The sequence below is a fragment of the Thunnus thynnus genome, chromosome 4 (genome assembly GCF_963924715.1).
Source record: "Thunnus thynnus chromosome 4, fThuThy2.1, whole genome shotgun sequence".
NCBI classification, from domain to species: domain Eukaryota; kingdom Metazoa; phylum Chordata; class Actinopteri; order Scombriformes; family Scombridae; genus Thunnus; species Thunnus thynnus.
The window spans coordinates 14,192,139-14,210,103 of NC_089520.1; the positions used below are offsets into that span (position 1 = coordinate 14,192,139).

At 39.6% G+C, this 17,965-nt stretch overlaps 2 protein-coding genes across 2 annotated transcripts; both read right to left on the reverse strand.

Annotated features, from left to right (window-relative positions):
• Nucleotides 1–397: 397 nt before the first annotated feature.
• lmod1b (leiomodin 1b (smooth muscle)) lies at nucleotides 398–5,376 on the reverse strand. Its single transcript, XM_067586820.1, has 3 exons — nucleotides 4,789–5,376; nucleotides 1,759–3,528; nucleotides 398–1,670 (listed from the first exon to the last, which is right to left on the reverse strand). The coding sequence occupies exons 1-3, from the start codon at nucleotides 5,074–5,076 to the stop codon at nucleotides 1,644–1,646; spliced, it is 2,085 nt and encodes a 694-aa protein (XP_067442921.1). The 5' UTR covers nucleotides 5,077–5,376; the 3' UTR covers nucleotides 398–1,643.
• An 859-nt stretch (nucleotides 5,377–6,235) lies between these two features.
• shisa4 (shisa family member 4) lies at nucleotides 6,236–15,894 on the reverse strand. Its single transcript, XM_067586827.1, has 5 exons — nucleotides 15,573–15,894; nucleotides 12,742–12,919; nucleotides 11,094–11,230; nucleotides 10,805–10,996; nucleotides 6,236–8,487 (listed from the first exon to the last, which is right to left on the reverse strand). The coding sequence occupies exons 1-5, from the start codon at nucleotides 15,655–15,657 to the stop codon at nucleotides 8,447–8,449; spliced, it is 633 nt and encodes a 210-aa protein (XP_067442928.1). The 5' UTR covers nucleotides 15,658–15,894; the 3' UTR covers nucleotides 6,236–8,446.
• Nucleotides 15,895–17,965: the final 2,071 nt, after the last annotated feature.

Sequence of the window (17,965 nt, forward strand, 5' to 3'; positions counted from 1 at the left end):
ACACTGTTTTCCTGCAGCCTTAAACATGTTATGTAAAGAGCAACAGATAGTGTAAATATCCGTCATTGCTGGATGCATAAGCACAGACATGTGCAGTGATGGTCTTGAAATCAATCTAAATAAGTTGTCAGGAGTCACACGCAGTAGGATTAGAGTGCAAATCCTGTCCTTTAAATCTGGAGATATTGTTTATGCTGCAGGTTGGTTGTTAGCTACGGATACATATCTATATATGGATCTGTATATATTGTGCGTATACTATTATGAGACAGATAGAGCTGAAGTGAAATGGAAATACCTGATTACGGAGATTTCATATAACACATATAACAAATGACAGCAGATTTTAATACACACATTCCTTGATTTATCATATTAAAAAAATATTGCAAAAGGGTTTAGATTTTAAAATTAGTTGTATTTCATTTTCCATATACTGTACATATCAGCCAGGCACAACATCACATCACACTTGTGACTTGTCATTGCAAACATACCAGAGTCTTTTATTGAAGACATACAGGCTCTGTAAGAAAGGCATGTGTAATCAAATATGAAAGAGAATCCTTCATTACACAAAACACATCATTATCAGCAGAGTGCCACTCTGATTTTTTTTTTTTATCACATTAAATTGCTTTGAAATGACATTCACTTAAAAGTACGGCGCAAATCAACAGGAGGGTTGATAAAAGCCAGTAATGGTTTTCCAAATCCCCAAGGTTAAGACATGTAGATGTATTACATAAAAGTTATGTAAGATATTCAAACACCCAGGCTAGAATTATTCTGCACAAAATATAACGTCAGATACCAAAGGACAGCCATTTGCACTTCCTGATTAAAAAAAAAAAAAGTATTATGCAATTATTTTCATGCTAAAACTCTTTCGTCATGCACCAGGATTCCTCTGGGCTGCTTTCCAATCCTTTAAACTCTGCCTGAGATGTCTTGAGATTTGAAAATGAGACGCACAATCAAAGACCACCTTGACCTTTTGTCTTTTCTTTACCCAGATAATGTGATTTTTCTTAAGTCAGGCCGCCATGTTTGTTTATTCCCTGATATTTTCGCCATTTCAGAATTCCCAGTTTGAGCAGATTTACAACTGACAAGTACGGAGTGGATTCCCTCTCCACAAATAAATAAATGGTCAAATTAATGTCCACTATATAATTGATAGACTTTTGTATATTAGAATTTTATAAAGAGTTATTTGAATCTCTTATTAAAGCTCATCATACACTCCCACCATGCTCACATTCAGCTGCATACACAAGCCAACATGTTATATGATCGGCTTCATATCACCTAGTGCAAATAACCAGCAAAGCGTCAATATGAACTGAAGACAAACAATCACAAACTCAACACACTCTCTGCAGTCAGCTAATAGAGACCCCTACGATACTCATTCTCCACAGAGTCCTTTTGGTCCAGTGTTTGAGGGGAGAACTCATAGTGAGGACTTGTCATCCAACCGATGGGCATCTTATGATTCATCTTCTCCATCTGTCCGTCCCACAGCGCAGCGCTTTGACCACATCTGACGGGATTGTAGAGTTTATCTCTGTGAAAACCTGTGGCGAGATGTCTGTTCTCCCTCTTTCTTCTTTTTTCACTTTATATTCCAACAGGAAATATTACTGCAACCACTTTGGCACCGGCACCTGTGTTGGGGAGGGGAGGAAATAAAATGTAAGTATGTCTGAATGCACTTTGGCTGAACAAATCTATCCAGAAACTCATCTTACGTACCTTCTTGAGTTGTTTCATGTTGCTTCCTCTGATTGAGGCAAGCAGTTGGTCCCTTGAGTTCTTACTAGCACCTGGGCTTTTTCCATCCAGCTTCCTCTGCGACACCGGAGTCAGAGAGTTCCTCAAGCTATCCACATTCAGCATGGGAGGGGGAGGAGGTGGAGGTCCACCCCCAGGAGGAGGTGGAGGTGGTGGTGGAGCCGGACCTCCAGCTCCTCTTTTGGGAGTCAGTTTCGGCGAAGGCATGGGTGAGGGTATGGGAGAAACTTTGGGGGAGACTTTGGGTGAGCTTCTTAGAGATCCTCCTCCGCCCGTCTTGGGCACCTCCAGTGTCCCCTTCTTCTCCCCGTTGGCCTGGGCCTGCTTCTGCTCCTGCAGGCGCTTCTGTCTCTGCCGGTCCATGTTGCGACTCAGTATGTTCGTTGTGGTCATTCTGGGCCCGGCTAACTCGAAGTGGTAGCCCAGTTTCAGCAAGGTGGTGTTATCTTTTAGAATCTTGATCATCTCCATCTCGGTTTTCCCTCCGCAGATGTGACGCTGGTTTTGGAAACGGAGCTCGGTGAGTGTGGAGTTGTGTTGCAGCGACTGGATGAGAGACAGGATGCCCTTGCCGGTGAGATGGTTGGAGTCAAGGTTGATGCTGGTGATGGTCTTGTTGCTACGCAGCGTGCCAGCGATGGCGTAAGCCACGTGGTCATCCGCTCGGCAGTTCGCCAAAGCGAAGCTCTTAACATGAGTGTTTTTGTGCAAAGCCTCTGCAAACTCGATGAGCGTTTTCGTCTTGATGACCTCTGAGTTGTTGACATTGAGCTCAGTCAGCGAGGGGTCATTGCTTCGAACCTGCGCCATCAGCTCATCAAACATGCTCGAGTCTTCGTCCTCCTCTTCTTCTGCTTTCTTGCTGTTTGGAGTGTTTTTGGCCACGCAGTTGCCAACTTTCTCTTTTTCTTCGACTTTTTTAACTTTTCCTTTCCCATCCTCTTTTTCCTTTTTCTCCTCTACTTTCTTCTCTGTGCTTATCTTCTTGTCCTTCTCTTTCACATGGTCACTGTGGTTAACCAGCTCTTCTCTGTCTGTTCTTTTTTCTGCCTTGTCGTGTTTCACTTGCACGTTACCCTTCATGGACGGCTGTCGCTCGAGTTTGATTTCAGGCTTGGTTTTATCTTCAGCTTTTTTCTCATCTGCTTTAGGTTTCTTCTCCTCTGGTTTACTCTCCGGAGCCTGGACTTCTTGTACTTTGCTCTGCTTCTCCAACATTTTAGAGACGAGTCCTTGTGTCCTGAAGTTCTCTGATCTTCTCTCCTTTTCCTTGCCGACCTCCTTTTCGCTCTTTTCTCGTAGCTTTGAGATAATGTCTTTGGTTTTGCTGTCATCTTTTCTCCTGCAGTCCTCTTTCCTCTCCTTCTCTCTGCTGTCGTCCTTTTTGTCCTGTAACTTGGAGATCATATCCTTTGTTTTGCTACCTGTGCTCTCCCTGTCTTCTCTTCTGTCTCTTAGCTTATTGTCCTCACTTCGTTTCTCTTTTTCACTGGTCCCCTCTTTCACGTCAATCTCTTTGCTCTCCTGCTTCCTGAATCGACTTGAAAGCCGACTTCGCTCCTCTTTCAAAGATTCGGGACCTTTGCTTTTCCTGTCGTCTGCCTTGATATCTTTTTCACTTGACATACTAGCTTGTCTACGTAACCCTACTTTCACGTCGTCATTCCCCTCCTGGCTCAGGCCCATCTTCCTCAAATATTCCTGCTTCCGGCTCTCCTTCTTTTGCTCACCCTGCAGGAGGACAAATATGAGAGTGATATGGAAGACATCAGCCATTTTGTTAGGAAGTAAAGCAGCTAAATATATGCTAGTACCAAAAGCAAACAATTATAGGGTTATTTTAATCAAACCTTCTTGTACAGAAGAGAAAATAGTGCCATAAACCAAAATACATCACAGCAGATACAGCAAAAGGCTGCTATGTTGCAGAATTTAAAGACCTCTTTAAAGTCTCATAATTTTGGATTTATATTGGATATACAGTAAATACATTATAAAGTGAAGCAGAACCTGCTCTTACAGTCATACAGTATATATTGTAAGCTATGTACCATATGATATAACACTAATCCAGGCAAATATTTGTTCAATTACTGTATTCCTCTACTGTAAGACAGCTCTCCATCCATCTGCCCACTGTAAACACACACAGCCTGTCTGACACAATATGGCATGTGTGTTTACAGTCAGCAAAAGGACAAGGAGCCATCTTTTATAGCACAGGGATACATTTGCAGCGGGTAGCTTGCTAAGTGTTTGATTTGTGAGTCTCCATCTGTTTTGCTGTGTGAGGCCGTGGCCCTGGCAGATGTATCCTTAAAAGGCAGTGAGCGTAGGAGCAATCAACCAAGGAATTCCATCAGGCCGGGATTAAGAAGCTCCACAGGGCCGCAGCTCCATCGACTGAAGTGCCTCTCCTTTAGACACACAAACTGCTAGAAATCTGGTTCCCTGACACTCAGCGGAGGAGGGCTCTGTGTCAGAATGCATTGATGAAAAAACTTTTATGGCATGTCATAGGAATAACAGAAATGCCAGCATGTTTCTCCGCTTGTAAGAGGATGGTTAAGAATGTGAAATGGATGTGAGCAAGCAGGTCTCAGAGGGGAAAACAATATTTTTCCTGGCACACAGGACAACTCTGGGGACGACTATTTATGAGTTGATGGACTCAGGGTGCATGAGGTCCAGTTGGCTGTTTGCTTCAAGCACAATTAAAGAAAACAGCACATGAAGCTATCATTAGAATACCTCGGGACAGTGAGTGTTACGTAATGCTGATTCTATCAGACGTACATTGTTTTAGATTTTATAAACTCTTCTAATGTTTCTTATCTGCGTTTTTATCAAAAGCTGCTGGAAGGAGCTCAAATACAAACATTTTAAGACAGTGAAGGGTCTTAAAAACATACAGATTGTGCTTCAAGTTCACTACAAACACACTCATAGGCGCCACTAAAGCAGAATCAATTTAAGGATTCACCATCATACCTCAAATGACTGTTCCCTCTGACTGAGCCGCCCTTTTGTTCCACTCTCCCGTTGGGCGTCCCGTTTAGCATCCTGGACATTGTTGCTTGTTGGTGGCTGCGCAGATTGGCTCTCCCCTTGGACGATGACCTTCCCATCCTCTGGGTTGATGTCTGGCACTTTCTCCATGTCCTTCTCCAGCTCCTCCATCTCCTCGGGGGAGAGGGTGGACAGCAGGTTGTCCAGGTCTGGGTCCTCGCTGACCTGACGACCCGTACGGGTCAGGCCTCTCACCTTTCTCCTGGACATAGTTGCCTAAAATTCTTGGGTAAAGGCTACGCCCGTGGAGAACAGAAGAATTTGATTTCTTTGGAGGTGCTGATGGTGTTAGTGCAGCGTATTCCTTAATTGTAAACCAGATTATTGTGTAATTTCTCTCCTATGGTAAGAGGTTGAGTATTCCCATAAGCCAAAGCTGATGTCCTGCTGTCCTGCCGCGTCCTGCTCACCAAAAAGCCACCAGAGGCATCAATCCTGGTGCAAAGAGGCTAGACTCACGGTCTTGCAGTGAGGGGGTACCAGTGACGAACTGCAAGAGGCTCGCATCATCAAAATGGACTGTGAGGCTGGGACATTCTTCGAAATCCTGTGAAAGTGCATGTCCATATTTAGTTCAGGGTACACACTCCTTTAAAGGTAATGGGAAGGGCTGAAGTTTACAGAGATGCCAGAGCAGAGTTACACAGACTTCCTATTACACAATTCATCTTTATACTGAGTCCCTGATGATTTATTAAGTAATGATTCTAATTTTAACAGCTAAGAATTTCATATTAGATTTTACGCCACAAGATTTTTTCCTATTTGGTGGTTTCTTAAAGAAACACATTCCCATCTTTTTTTTTTTGGGGGGGGGGGGGGGGGGGGGGGGGGGGGGGGGGGGGGGGGGGGGGAGTTGAATTAAAACATGTAGTTTTGTTTTTACAACATGATTTAGGGGGAAACATTATTTGTTAGAAGCAAGACTCAGAGTTTTTATGTCACAAGCTCATTTTACATGTGCAGTGAAATGCAGGGTGGTTTAGTGTTGAGGCTGAACTTAATGTCTAGTGTACAATAAGGAATAATAATTAGAATAACAGTAAAAATAAGACTTATAACATATATAAATATGTGTATATGTGCAGGTGGACTGTATAATTTTTCAATATATAAAAATGTAAATTTTACAGTTGTGAGGCAAACTATACAATCAAATGTTGTACAGGCTGTAGTGTAAATATATGTTAATATTTTATGAGCATGAATTCATCTAACATATTTAACCTTCTTTGGAGGTAAATATGGACATCTAGTGGTCAAAATGATGTCAACACACACTGACCCCCTTTTAAATGTTGCATAATTATATTTCTTGGGAACATCCATCTCCATTAAAAAATAAAATAAGACACAGCAGACAAATCTGTTTTTACATTCCAAAGTTAAATTTTATGTTAATAGAAATAAAAACTTTTCACTCACTTTATATTACAATGTCATACCATCCATATGACAACAGACAAAAAAAAGCCATATCTAGACAAGTTATTTTGCAACTGATGTCAGTTTCATTAAACACACTCATGGAGTTGGTCAGAAGCACAAATTGACAGAAACATTATTGAACAAATGTATGTCAAACTACATGAAAAGCATCTTACAAAGAAAATTCCAGTAATCTCTTTGTGCTTTACAAAGGCTCAACAAATCATTTATGCTGTAAACGAGGGGGGAAATAACTCTCGTCTGATTCATTGCATGGTTCTGCAGTGAGACAAGATACAGCAAAGTCTCGAGGAAAAGGTTTGAGAAAGTCCAGGCTTCTCTGAACAGCACAACGGAACGAGTTTGTTGTGTTTCTAATTATGTGCCTCATTTAACATCGAGGATTAGATGTTCAATACATTTACAATTACATCAACATCCTGCATTCAGACATCTTACAAAGGGTACAAAGGGCTGTTACTTTCTGTCCCAGATGCTATACTAGACCCAGTTACAGATAAATATACAGGTTACAGGCTCTGACCTCACTGGAACCAAAATCTGGAAGTGAAAATTTAAAGTAATAGTTCAACATTTTGGGAAATGCATAAATATATTGTTGGAAGAGAAGATCGATACCATTCTCACTTCTGTACCTTAAATATAGCCTATATATTTCACTCTCCGCAAGAAAGCAAATATGTACATTTCCCAAAATGTCTTAACTATTCCTTTAAAGAGAGGTCAACAAAATCTACTTTTTGAATCGTAGTGATTTTTGGCTTTGTAGCTTGTCCAGAAGGTGAGAAGAACCCGTTCACAGTAAAAGGTAACCTCAATAATAATAATAATAAATACCAAATGGAAAGATGCCAAAATGCTTAAAACATCATATCTTATGTTACAACAATACAGTTTTAAAATGTTACAATATCATAAAATATTCAGTTGAAGAACAGATTTACAAAATATTTATTTAAATAGTTAATCTCTTTTTTTTCTCTCTCTCTCTCTCTTCATGGTTAATTATTGTAAGGCGGGACATTTTGTTTTAATCAAGCAGCATGACCTGCAGCTCCCCTGACCTGATATGTTACAAGAAATAAAACATTTAACATGAAATTCCACTGTAAAAACATCCTACCTGGCACATTAGGATTAATCAAGAGTTTTAATTCATTTAAAACTGGAAAAGAAGTAGGAGAAGACAAATGTTTGACTGGGTAGCATGCTGATGTTTGAGATGTTACATTAGAATAATGCAGCTTATGTACTACAAGTCGAGTCAGATAAGAAAAAGAATAGACCAAGAGGCGACTAAAGGCTTCTTACGAGGAGAATCATAAAATCCATTTAGCCATTGCAGCGATATTAAGACAGCTTCACACTGCCTACGATCCAGTTACACCTTATAATTGAGTAAAAAACACGCCTTCCTTTAGCCTCCACCACATTACAAAAGAAACATCAAATACAGATGAAGACATCATGTATTTGGAAAATATGGATCAAGTTGACCTGGAATGTAGCTTCAGGCAGTTATCAATTTATTCATATTTAACAAAAGTGAGGAAGTATTTTTCCCTTTAATAAATAAAGAGGGAGTCTGTTATCATTTTTGTAAATCCCTTCCGACTCCTCTTCCTCGAGGTAATGAGCCTTGTCGTCAGGTGACACCCTGTCACTGAGGTGAGTGTGAAGTGGCAGCGCGGTGTCGCGACGGTGGCCGGATACCTCCTCACTTTGGGGATGTGTGCGACACCCTCTGTGAAACCCGCCGGGAGCAATCAGGCGTCGGGTCGTGGGAACACAATGTGACTTATGTAAATCCTCCGGAAAAGTAGGACAAAAACACAAAAATAAAACCCCTTAAAGTGCCTCCTGTTAGCTTTCACAGGCGAACCACTGCTAGTCAAATTGTAGTGTTTATTAGTATGTGTGTGTGTGTGTGTGTGTGTGTGTGTGTGTGTGTAAAAGTGTTTGAGTATGTGTGTGTGTGTGTGTGTGTGTGAGAGAGAGAGAGAGAGAGTGGTGCTGCCTTCTCCTTTTGAAACAGTCATTTCCCTCTGTTGCTGTCGTTTCCCACTCTGTGTGTGTGTGTGTGTGTGTGTGTGCGTGTGTGTGTGTGTGTGTGTGTGTGTAGACGAGCCCATCAATGACCAGGATACTGAGGTGGAGAGTAAGGTGGAGGGGCTGAAAAATAAAATAAAAAATATTACAGTCAATTTACTTAAGGGATTCTGATAACAATCAACATTTATGAGATCACAAAAGAAGCAAAATGAAATGAAGCTTCGTTGCATCTTTGGGAACAGTTTATTGATCATGATATATGTCCAAATACTGTTGATTGTTTTCTTTAGGGGAACCTTTAAAGATTCAGGGAGTCCAGATCTGGACAGAGACACGGGAACAAAGCAGCAGCCTGTTGCAGCAGCTGAACACAAGTTTGATTCTAAATCTGAGTGTAAAGTCAACAGAAACCACGATGTCATAACGACTTCACACTAAACTGTACTGATGTTATAGCTTCATTAAGTCCACTGTAATCAAAACACACAGAGAGTGAGGCTGTTTCAGCATTAACGATATTTGAGTGAGAAAGCCACTGACTGAAATCACCTACAATTGACTTTTTTAACTAAAAAGACAAATAATAATAGTAATATTATTATATATGTAGTAATAATAACATTAATAGTAGTGTATAATATTGGTAATATTATATATGATCTAACTTACAATACCTCATTATAATTAAACCATTATTTATCTATCACTTCCATTATAACTACTTTGATGTTTTTTAGTAAGGTGAGGACAATGTCTCACACATAAATTATAACCACATCAATAAAAGTCACTGGAAGACGTATGTCTTGATGAGACGACTGTGTGTCTACTGGGATGAGTTTTTATCACAAGCTACCAAGGGGTGGCGACAATTTCCACATCAAGTGAATGCAGCATAAAACGTCATGTGTGCATTTGTCTAATCAAAGTAACAGTAACTGAATAGCATGATGCAGCATGTGTATGTCATCATATATGTGAAGGGATATATAAGGTATATATATATATATATATATATTTAAAAATGACAACAGTTAATAAAGAATGACTAAACACTGGCTTGAGGAAGGTGTACATTATAAGTTATATCTTAACTAACTTAATGGTGCAGCCTGTTTTTACTAAGTTATAGTTTAACTCCATACTGTGCTGTGACTGAACTTACACACAGCAGGTGCAGCAGCTTAAAGCCTTGAAGCAGGAGTAAAAGTGAAAAGTTTGATATAATGGTGATAGAGGAAAAGACAACTTTTCACTAGAAGATAATTACCAGAACAGGTTCATCCTCTGGGAGACCTTTCATTCTAATCACATGAATACATTTCTTGGTAAACTCTAGCTCCAGAATTCCAATTAAACTCAAAAGATAACGAAAAAAAAATTTGGATTGAATTTCTATAAAGTGGTCAAAATTGGCATTGAACCACAGCCTCAACTCGTCCGACACTGCCAGACTGACTCACTCGCCGCCATGACCAGGTGAGTATATGATTGCTGTTCAGTCACCTGCCCAAACAATAACGCCTCTCGGCCAAAGGCAATCAAAGATAGCTATGTCAAATTATATTCTACACATAACTAAGATAGCAATTCTAACTCATATACACAATAATTCACAGGCTACACAATTATATCCATTTTAAACTAAAAAATGGCTATAACAGGTTGTGTTCAGGTACAGTTCTGGTTATGTGCATAAAGAGCAAGATAATTGCAACCAGTTACGCAGCCTGTGTAGACAGCTGTATTGATCGAAATACAAACTTTCTGTTCCATCAGATGCACAAATGACAGATGTTTTTGTCCACTTATTTTGCAAGAAAATGTATTTTGTTGTAATGGAAAGAAAGGGCTGCTCCATCTTTGAATTCATTAATATCTTATTTTCTTCCCCTTGAGAAGTTTTCATTGGAAAACAAAAACTGTGGATATACTTTTTATGAATTCTGGTCATCTTTTATCTTGTATTTGAAAAATGCAAAATGCAAAAAAAGAGTTTATATTTCGTTTTAAGAAATATTGTTTAATGGACTTTTTGTAAAGACATAATTTTGGCTAATTGTAAACAACTGAAGCGCTGTTTTAGGGTTTTTTGTGGCCTTTGGTGGGGGGAATGATGAAATGTGTGGACTGCATTGTTTGTACTATCTACTGTTTGATGAAATGTAAAATAATGATAAAAAATATATTACCAAAAAAAGCAGCTAAAACACCTTAAATTCAAGCCATTATTCCTCTCTGGATTTCAAATCCAAAGGATAATATATCATGAATAGATCCTCTTAGTTTAGTAGTTACTTATTGGCCGTGTGAGTGAATTGAGAGATTATCAAAAATATGTGTCATTAATAAAATATGTCTCTCAAACACATTATCAACATAATTTGGACTTAATATCAAGGCCAGAAAGCTTTACAGCACAACTCTTTGGGCTTACCCTGGCTGTATGCAGGATCCATCGGGTGTGGAGGATAAGGTCCGGGCTGCATCATCGGGTACTGTGGGGGCATGCCGGGGTACTGCGGCGCCATTGGATAAGCTGCGTGCGGATACTCAGTGGGTCCTAGTGGTTTTCCATAAGCATCGTACATGGGCTCCACTGGGTAGCTGGCCATGGGGATCTGCTGGGCTGTGGGTCAGAAGAGTACAGACTGCTGTGAAGGGAAAACACAAATCAATCATATGGTTGTGTGGACAAGCTTGAGGTCAAAGAGTGAAGGTTTTACCATCGTAGGGTGTCCTGCCCCTCTGCTGCCTTCTCTGGTAGAGGTAACAACAAGAGCACATGAAGCAACAGACCATAGTCGCAATGATCGCCACAAACAGGAGAACGGAGGAGGCGATGCCAGCTAAAGTAGTGGGGCTGAGAGGAGAGAACGAAGAGAGAGGAGAGGAGAGGATTTAAGTTACAAAGCTTTTCCCCGTTCTTACTTTGATCATCTAGCCTCACGTTGTTCCTCCCGCTTCACATCTTGCTGACTGCAACTCGCTTTAGAGAAGATTAAAGTAGAGAGGGGCTGTGATGTGAAGCAGTTATTGATTCAGACGTGTTGCTTAACCATAGACTGACCCTGAAATCACATCTGAATTCATCACCGACACGCAGCATCTCTCCCTCTACCAGACTCGATTATCTCACAGTCTTGGTGAAGCTACAAAGTCCTCAGTTTCAGCTCAGCCTCCGCCGCCCACTGATCTGATCTCCCATCGGGCTTAATAAGCTGCAGGTTGTCAGCTCGGTAGTGTGTAGTGATGGATGGTTTCCAGTGCTGCAGAGGAGAACTGCCATGTAGAAGCCTCTCAGGTATAAGCTTGCTTATTCCGGCATTATCATGATCTCTCACAGGGGATTCCTGTACTAAAAAACACTGAGCGCACAGATAGCTGATGTGATAGAACAACTAATGAGAAGGTATTACACCGCGGGGAGCAAAGCAGAGTCATTTAGTCAAACGCAGCTAATGTTAACAGGCCCGTGTGAGAGTGTCTTGACTTTGTGGCAGAAACTGGGGAACTGCTGGTAGAACGCACAGTGATTGATGACATTTTCTTTATGTGTTTATACAATATTTTTCTTCTTGTTCATGACATTATCAGTCCATAATTCAACTACCATCATGTGATACAACACAGACAAACTGTAACCCACTACCCTTGTTATTATTATTATTATTATGTTTTGCAATATATTTGGCATTTAATGTTACTATATTTCACAATATTTTGTCATTTCTTTGATCATTTGCCTTTAGTAAAATGTTGGGCTGCATCTAACATTTTTTCCTGATCTAAACTAGTAGTTTTGCCTATAAAACTTCAGAAAATAGTAGGAAAATGACACAACTGTCATAATTTCCCAGAGCCCAAAGTGATCAAATAGCTTGTTTTATCTCAAAAACAACAGTACAAAACCAAAAGAGATTAAATTTACAATTATATAACTAAGAGAAAAGCATCAAATCCTCACATTGGAGAAGCTGATACCTGAGAATGTTTGATATTTTTGCTTGATAATTGACTTTAACAATTCAATGATTATCATTGTTGCAGATTAATTTTCTATTGATCAACATATGCATTAATCACCTGGTTGTTTCAGCTTTAGTAAAATGCTAAAAATAATGTCCCTACAGCACATAAAATAGGTATTCAAATACATGATTTTAAGAGACAAAGTAGTAAAGTCCGTGTAGAATATACAGTGTACGTTTGGATTTATGTTCATAGACGTGTGTGGACCAAATATCTTTTATACCAAAGTATCCGTCTGCTTTATGGAAATCAAAGATAAATGATTCATAGCCTTGAATTATGAAAACAAACACTAACACTCGGTGTCAAGTAATTAAATGAAAACCCTGCTGCTGTCCGCACCTGAACTGGAAGAGCATGCAGCGTTTCTGCTCCCGCTCTGTGATCATCTTGAAGGCGTCCAGGCAGCAGTAGCGCCGGTGGCAGTTCCCACAGCAGAAGGTGATGAGAGGGCAGTCGAAGCCATTGTGCCAGGTGCCGTTTTTATCCACGTACCACAGACAGTCCTCATTCCCGCTCACTGCGAAGCAAGAGCAACACAAAGTGTGAGGCGAGATGACACTACAGGGGTCGATGATCAGAGAGGGCGAAGAAAAGAAGGACGCCGGGAGAGAGGAAGAATGAAAGAAGCGGCATGTCGGGTTTCAGAGTCTTTGCCGCAGAAATCCATTTTCTATTTTTGTGTCTCTCAGTCATACAGACATGCTGTTGTTTCTGTTCTGGTCACACATTTTCACAGTGAGACATTTCTTGACTGCTCACTTACAGATAGCGCTTTGTTCTGCCTTCAGGAGAAAACAAATATTTATTTTGAACTCTTCTTTTTTTATTTATTTTTTTATTTTTTTACATGTTTCTTATTCCAGGCCAAACACAGTTGGAATGGATTATTCAACAGTTCCCTGAGACAGAGGTTGAAAACTGATTAGGGCTCAAGCAAAGTACTCAGGAGATTTAGAGGACTTGTCAGAGATAGAAAACAGTGCAACCAACACTGAATTATTATTAGTTAATATGCCATTTATTCTTTCTATAAATTGACTGTTTGGTCTATAAAACATCAGTCAACAGTAAAAAAAAAAAGTTCCTACACCCCGAGGTGACATCAACAAATTTCTTGTTTTGTCCGATTAACAACACAAAACCCCAAAAGATTCAATTTACTGTGATGTAAGACGAGGAAAAGCAGCAAATGATCACATGTGAACACCTGGTTGCATCAAAAGTTTGACACTTGTGACCTCAACAATCAAATTTATTATCAAAATAGCTACAGATTAATCTTCTGTCGATTAATCGACTGATGGTTGTAGCTCTAATTCATTTGAATGGTTTTTTTTTAGTAAAATCTAATCAACACATGAACACGTGGAGTAATAAGACTCAAACCTGTGATGTTATGGCTCTATGGAGACTGTGGTTCACATAGCGGTTGAGAAAGATATGCCGTCTTTCATAAGCACAAACACATATAAACCCCTAAATTTAGGTGTAGAGAGTCCATATAATTCTGTTTCCCACAATGTGGAATTTAAGGCTCACGAAATTACAGCCTGGACGCAACAGGCTGCTTAAAGTCACACCACCTTTTACATTAAATATGAGTTTTCCTCAGAGTATCTTGAACTATACAATCTGAGTGAATACTGTATGTAAATAAAACATAATTAAAGTCAGAGAGCTGCTTTTCCTTGTTGAACTGATTTTTTTAAGTATATTAAACTGAGAGAAGCTCCATTAAAGGATATCTTTAGTGCAGTGTCGAGCCAAGATCGGTATAAACTTGGCTCCTGAACCTCTTAAGACTAATTTTGGATGATGACCTTTTGACTGCCGGTATCCACAATACTCATCTTGCACTCTGATATTGAAAAAACATTTTATCTCTGCTGATAGTGTTGCTTAGTTAAGTTGTTAACACTGATGCATGCAGCAAGTCTGAAAAGATAGGTTCACTGGTGATATCTGGTGCTGATATCAACAGCGAAAGAGGTTTTCCTCGCTATAATCACTCCTCCTGTTCATACTGGCTATTAAAAGATCTCCTTCAAAATTCACTTTCAGTGTAAGTGATGAGGGCCAAAATCCACAGTGCCCACATAGTCTTTTTTTTGTTGTTGCAAAAATGCATCTAAAAGTTTATTTGAAGCTTATATGAGGCTTCAGCAGTCTGAGTTAGTCATATCAAGTGGATTTCTGCCACGTTTAAAGTATTTTTAGCAACAATTTCCCTCTTTGTGTTTCCTCAGTGTTTCCCTTTTGAGCTGCATTGGAAGTATAGTAACAAAAAGAGGAACTTTAGCACTTGATTTGACTCATTTGGACGGCTGAAGCTTCATATTAATTTCAAATAAACTTTTAAATACGTTTTTGCACAGAGGGAAGACTGTGGATTTTGTCTCCCATCACTTACATTGTAAATGCATTATGAAGTGATCCTCTAATGGTCAGTATGATCAGGACTATAGCAAGAAAAACCTGTTTCAGTGTCCATTTGGGCACCTGACTGTTGTTTTAACACATACTTGAAAACCTGAAAGTAGTTTGTCTCAGTGATATCTAGCCTTTTAATGACGATTCAATAAATACGCTGGGACAACAACTATAATGTAAACTGAGATGGAAACACTTGTTGTGATGATATAGCATAATGCTTAACTTTATATGTTGCCATGCAATGATGATTTGAGCAAACTTGGTGCTAAAATGTCAACAAAAACACGGTGTTATCATATAATTTACAGTACAAACGCTTGAATTATTCGGGCTGGGCTGTTGAACTATTGTGTAAATTGCAAGCTAGCAAGGCGATTTTTTTCTTCATATTTAAATAACAAATGCTTTAAACAAATATAAAAACCCGTTAGACTGGCTCACAGAAAGAAGACACAATGGCTCACTAACGTTAGATAGACAAACAGCTAAATGTTTGGACGGTTTGAGTTTACAGGCCTGAAATAAACATCGAGGTTAAAAGCACCCCGCAGGTAAACAGCCAGGAAAGCAGCGTGATATCATGTTGAGGATGCGGGGAGATGCGGGGACTGGCAGAGTCTGGTGTTAACTGATAAATAACGGCCGTGCAAGAGGGCAGAACAACACAAAAGGGGCTCAACCGTTAAACCGTAACCGTTAGCTAGCGGCGCGGCCTGGATGGAGAGCCATAATCTTACCCTGAGAAGTGCAGAGGACGACAGTGAACAGCCACAAAGCCGACGAGATAACAGACATGTTGCCCGTCGGAAGCATCATCCTCATCCAAAAAAAAAAAAAAATCAAGCCGGGCGAGAACAATATTAAAAAAGAGCAGCTGTGGACTAACAATAATCTGACTAACGGTCGCCCTCAGACATTATCCTTGCAAGGGAGACGGGACGGGTCTGACGGTCGGTAATTTATCCGTCGAAATGACACATCGCGGCTGTGACGCTGCTCACCCGGGACCAGCAGGGTGATGCGTTCACAGACCGCTTGAAACGTCGGAATAAAAAAAAAAAACAGGTTCATAATGTTTCAAGTCTGTCTTGAATAGCGAAATATTAAACACATATCCAGGGTTGCAACTAACAGATATTTTCATTATCGATTAATCTGCCCATTAATTGTTTTATCAATAAAATGTCAGAAAATAGTTAATACAAAAAACACATACAAGGTGACATCTTCAAATGTTTTGTCTGATTGACAGTCAATATACCAAAGATATTCAGTTTACTATCATGTATGACACAAAAAGCTTAAAATCAATTCACTAATCAAATAATAGACTAACTGTTGCAGCACAACACATATCAAATAGGTTTGAGTGTGCTCATAGTATATAAGGATAGTATCGAGGTCGTTGTAGGTTCGGTTCACACATGGTTACCCCGGATTATGGCATGGTTTAATGGGCTGTTTTTGCTGCAAGCACTTTTTTAACAGTCTCTTAAACCGTAATCAGCCAAAAATCAATAACTTGCTCTAGTTTTATAATTGTAACATTATAAGTTTAAGAAACTGTAAGTTTACGACGAGCCTTGAATGCACCATGAGACCCATTGCAGGTCAAGGCGTCTCTCCACCCCACCCTAACCTCCACCCTGGTGGCGGGAGAAAGACTTGACATGGTCTGGATTTTACCATGCACCTGATAAAGAACGGCTCCTCATAATGTTACACAGTGAGAAGAAAGTGTTAAAACATGGCCTGTGATGGTGTAAAACAAAACGTTTTAAAAGTCTATTACTTGTAGGGGATAAAAAAAAGTACATTCATTGGTTTGATTGTTAAAAAATATATATGCAAACAATTCCGAGTTGCCCTTTCTTCTGCGTGAGGCTGCGGCAGTGAGTCCATCTTTGTATTAATGATTAATGATGGAGGCAGAGAAAAGCTAGCAGCTGCTCACAGCTCCCCCTTGTGCAGAATCTGCAGATGCTAAATGTGAGTTTGTGAGTGAGTTTTAAGTTTTCAGAGGCTATTCACATAAAAGAAAATGTTAAAATGTATGACTAAAAACAGGAGGGAGAGCATAAATAAACAACAACTACTACAGGCCATACAAGCAGATGTTTTCAGCCTGATTGGACTTCTTCTGAGGACTGTGGAGAACTAGATATCACCTTTATTATTTTTTTTTTTTTTAGCAGACATTTTGACTTGTAAGCCATGACAGTGTGATAGTGAGCCAGCATGCACAACAACAGGACCCTGAAACTGAAGGAGCTAAATAGACCTCAACCATCATCAATTTTATTATCTACACCTGTGCTTTTTCCAACTTGAACATGTCGAAATGTCCTCTGTGGAAAAGACACATTCTTAATTGTTTCATGTATTGTTCATGAATCGTTATTCAACAAGTTAAATGGATGGATAGCACTGAGACAAACTAGTTTTAAAGGACAGGTTCACAATTTTTCAAGTCTGTCTTGCTGTAATCATTCCTCCTGTTCATACTGACCATTAGAAGATCCCTTCATAATGCACTTACAATCTAAGGGACACAATCCACAAGCCTCCTTCGGTGCAAAAAAATGTATTTAAAATTTTATCTGAAGCTAATATGAAGCTTCAGCCGTCCAAAAGGAGTCAAATCAAGTAGATATCTTTCAACGTTACAGTCTTCTTAGTGCCAAAGTCCCTGCTTTTGTTACTATACGTCCACCACAGCTCAACAGGGAAACACAAAGAGGGAATTTGATGCTAAAAAGACTATAAATATGGCAGATATCCACTTGATAAGACTAACTCAGACTGCTGAAGCCTCATATAAGCTTCAGATAAACTTTTAAAAATGCATTTTTGCACTAAATGACTGTGTGGACACACTGTGGATTTTGGCCTCCATCACTTATACTGAAAACACATTTGAAGGGGATCTTTTAACAGCCAGTATGAACAGGAGGAATGATTACAGCGAGGAAAACCTCTGTCACTGTTCATATGTGCACCTGACTGTTGTTTTAAGACAGACTTGAAAAATTGTAAAACCTATCCTTTAAGCTCCACTACGACTACTTTATTAATTCAGTCACACACACACTATAATGCTAATAATTAAAAATGCAAGGTCTATAGTGAA

Excerpts from the sequence above, each read along its gene's own strand:
- lmod1b (XM_067586820.1), bottom strand. The coding sequence starts at position 5,076 with ATGTCCAGGAGAAAGGTGAGAGGCCTGACCCGTACGGGTCGTCAGGTC. Across the intron at positions 3,529-4,788 it reads AGAGGGAACAGTCATTTGAG|GGTGAGCAAAAGAAGGAGAG; the intron begins GTATGATGGTGA and ends GTCCTCCTGCAG. Across the intron at positions 1,671-1,758 it reads ACATGAAACAACTCAAGAAG|GTGCCGGTGCCAAAGTGGTT; the intron begins GTACGTAAGATG and ends TCCCCAACACAG.
- shisa4 (XM_067586827.1), bottom strand. The coding sequence starts at position 15,657 with ATGAGGATGATGCTTCCGACGGGCAACATGTCTGTTATCTCGTCGGCT. Across the intron at positions 11,231-12,741 it reads TGCATGCTCTTCCAGTTCAG|CCCCACTACTTTAGCTGGCA; the intron begins GTGCGGACAGCA and ends CTCTCCTCTCAG. Across the intron at positions 10,997-11,093 it reads GGGCAGGACACCCTACGATG|CCCAGCAGATCCCCATGGCC; the intron begins GTAAAACCTTCA and ends TCTGACCCACAG.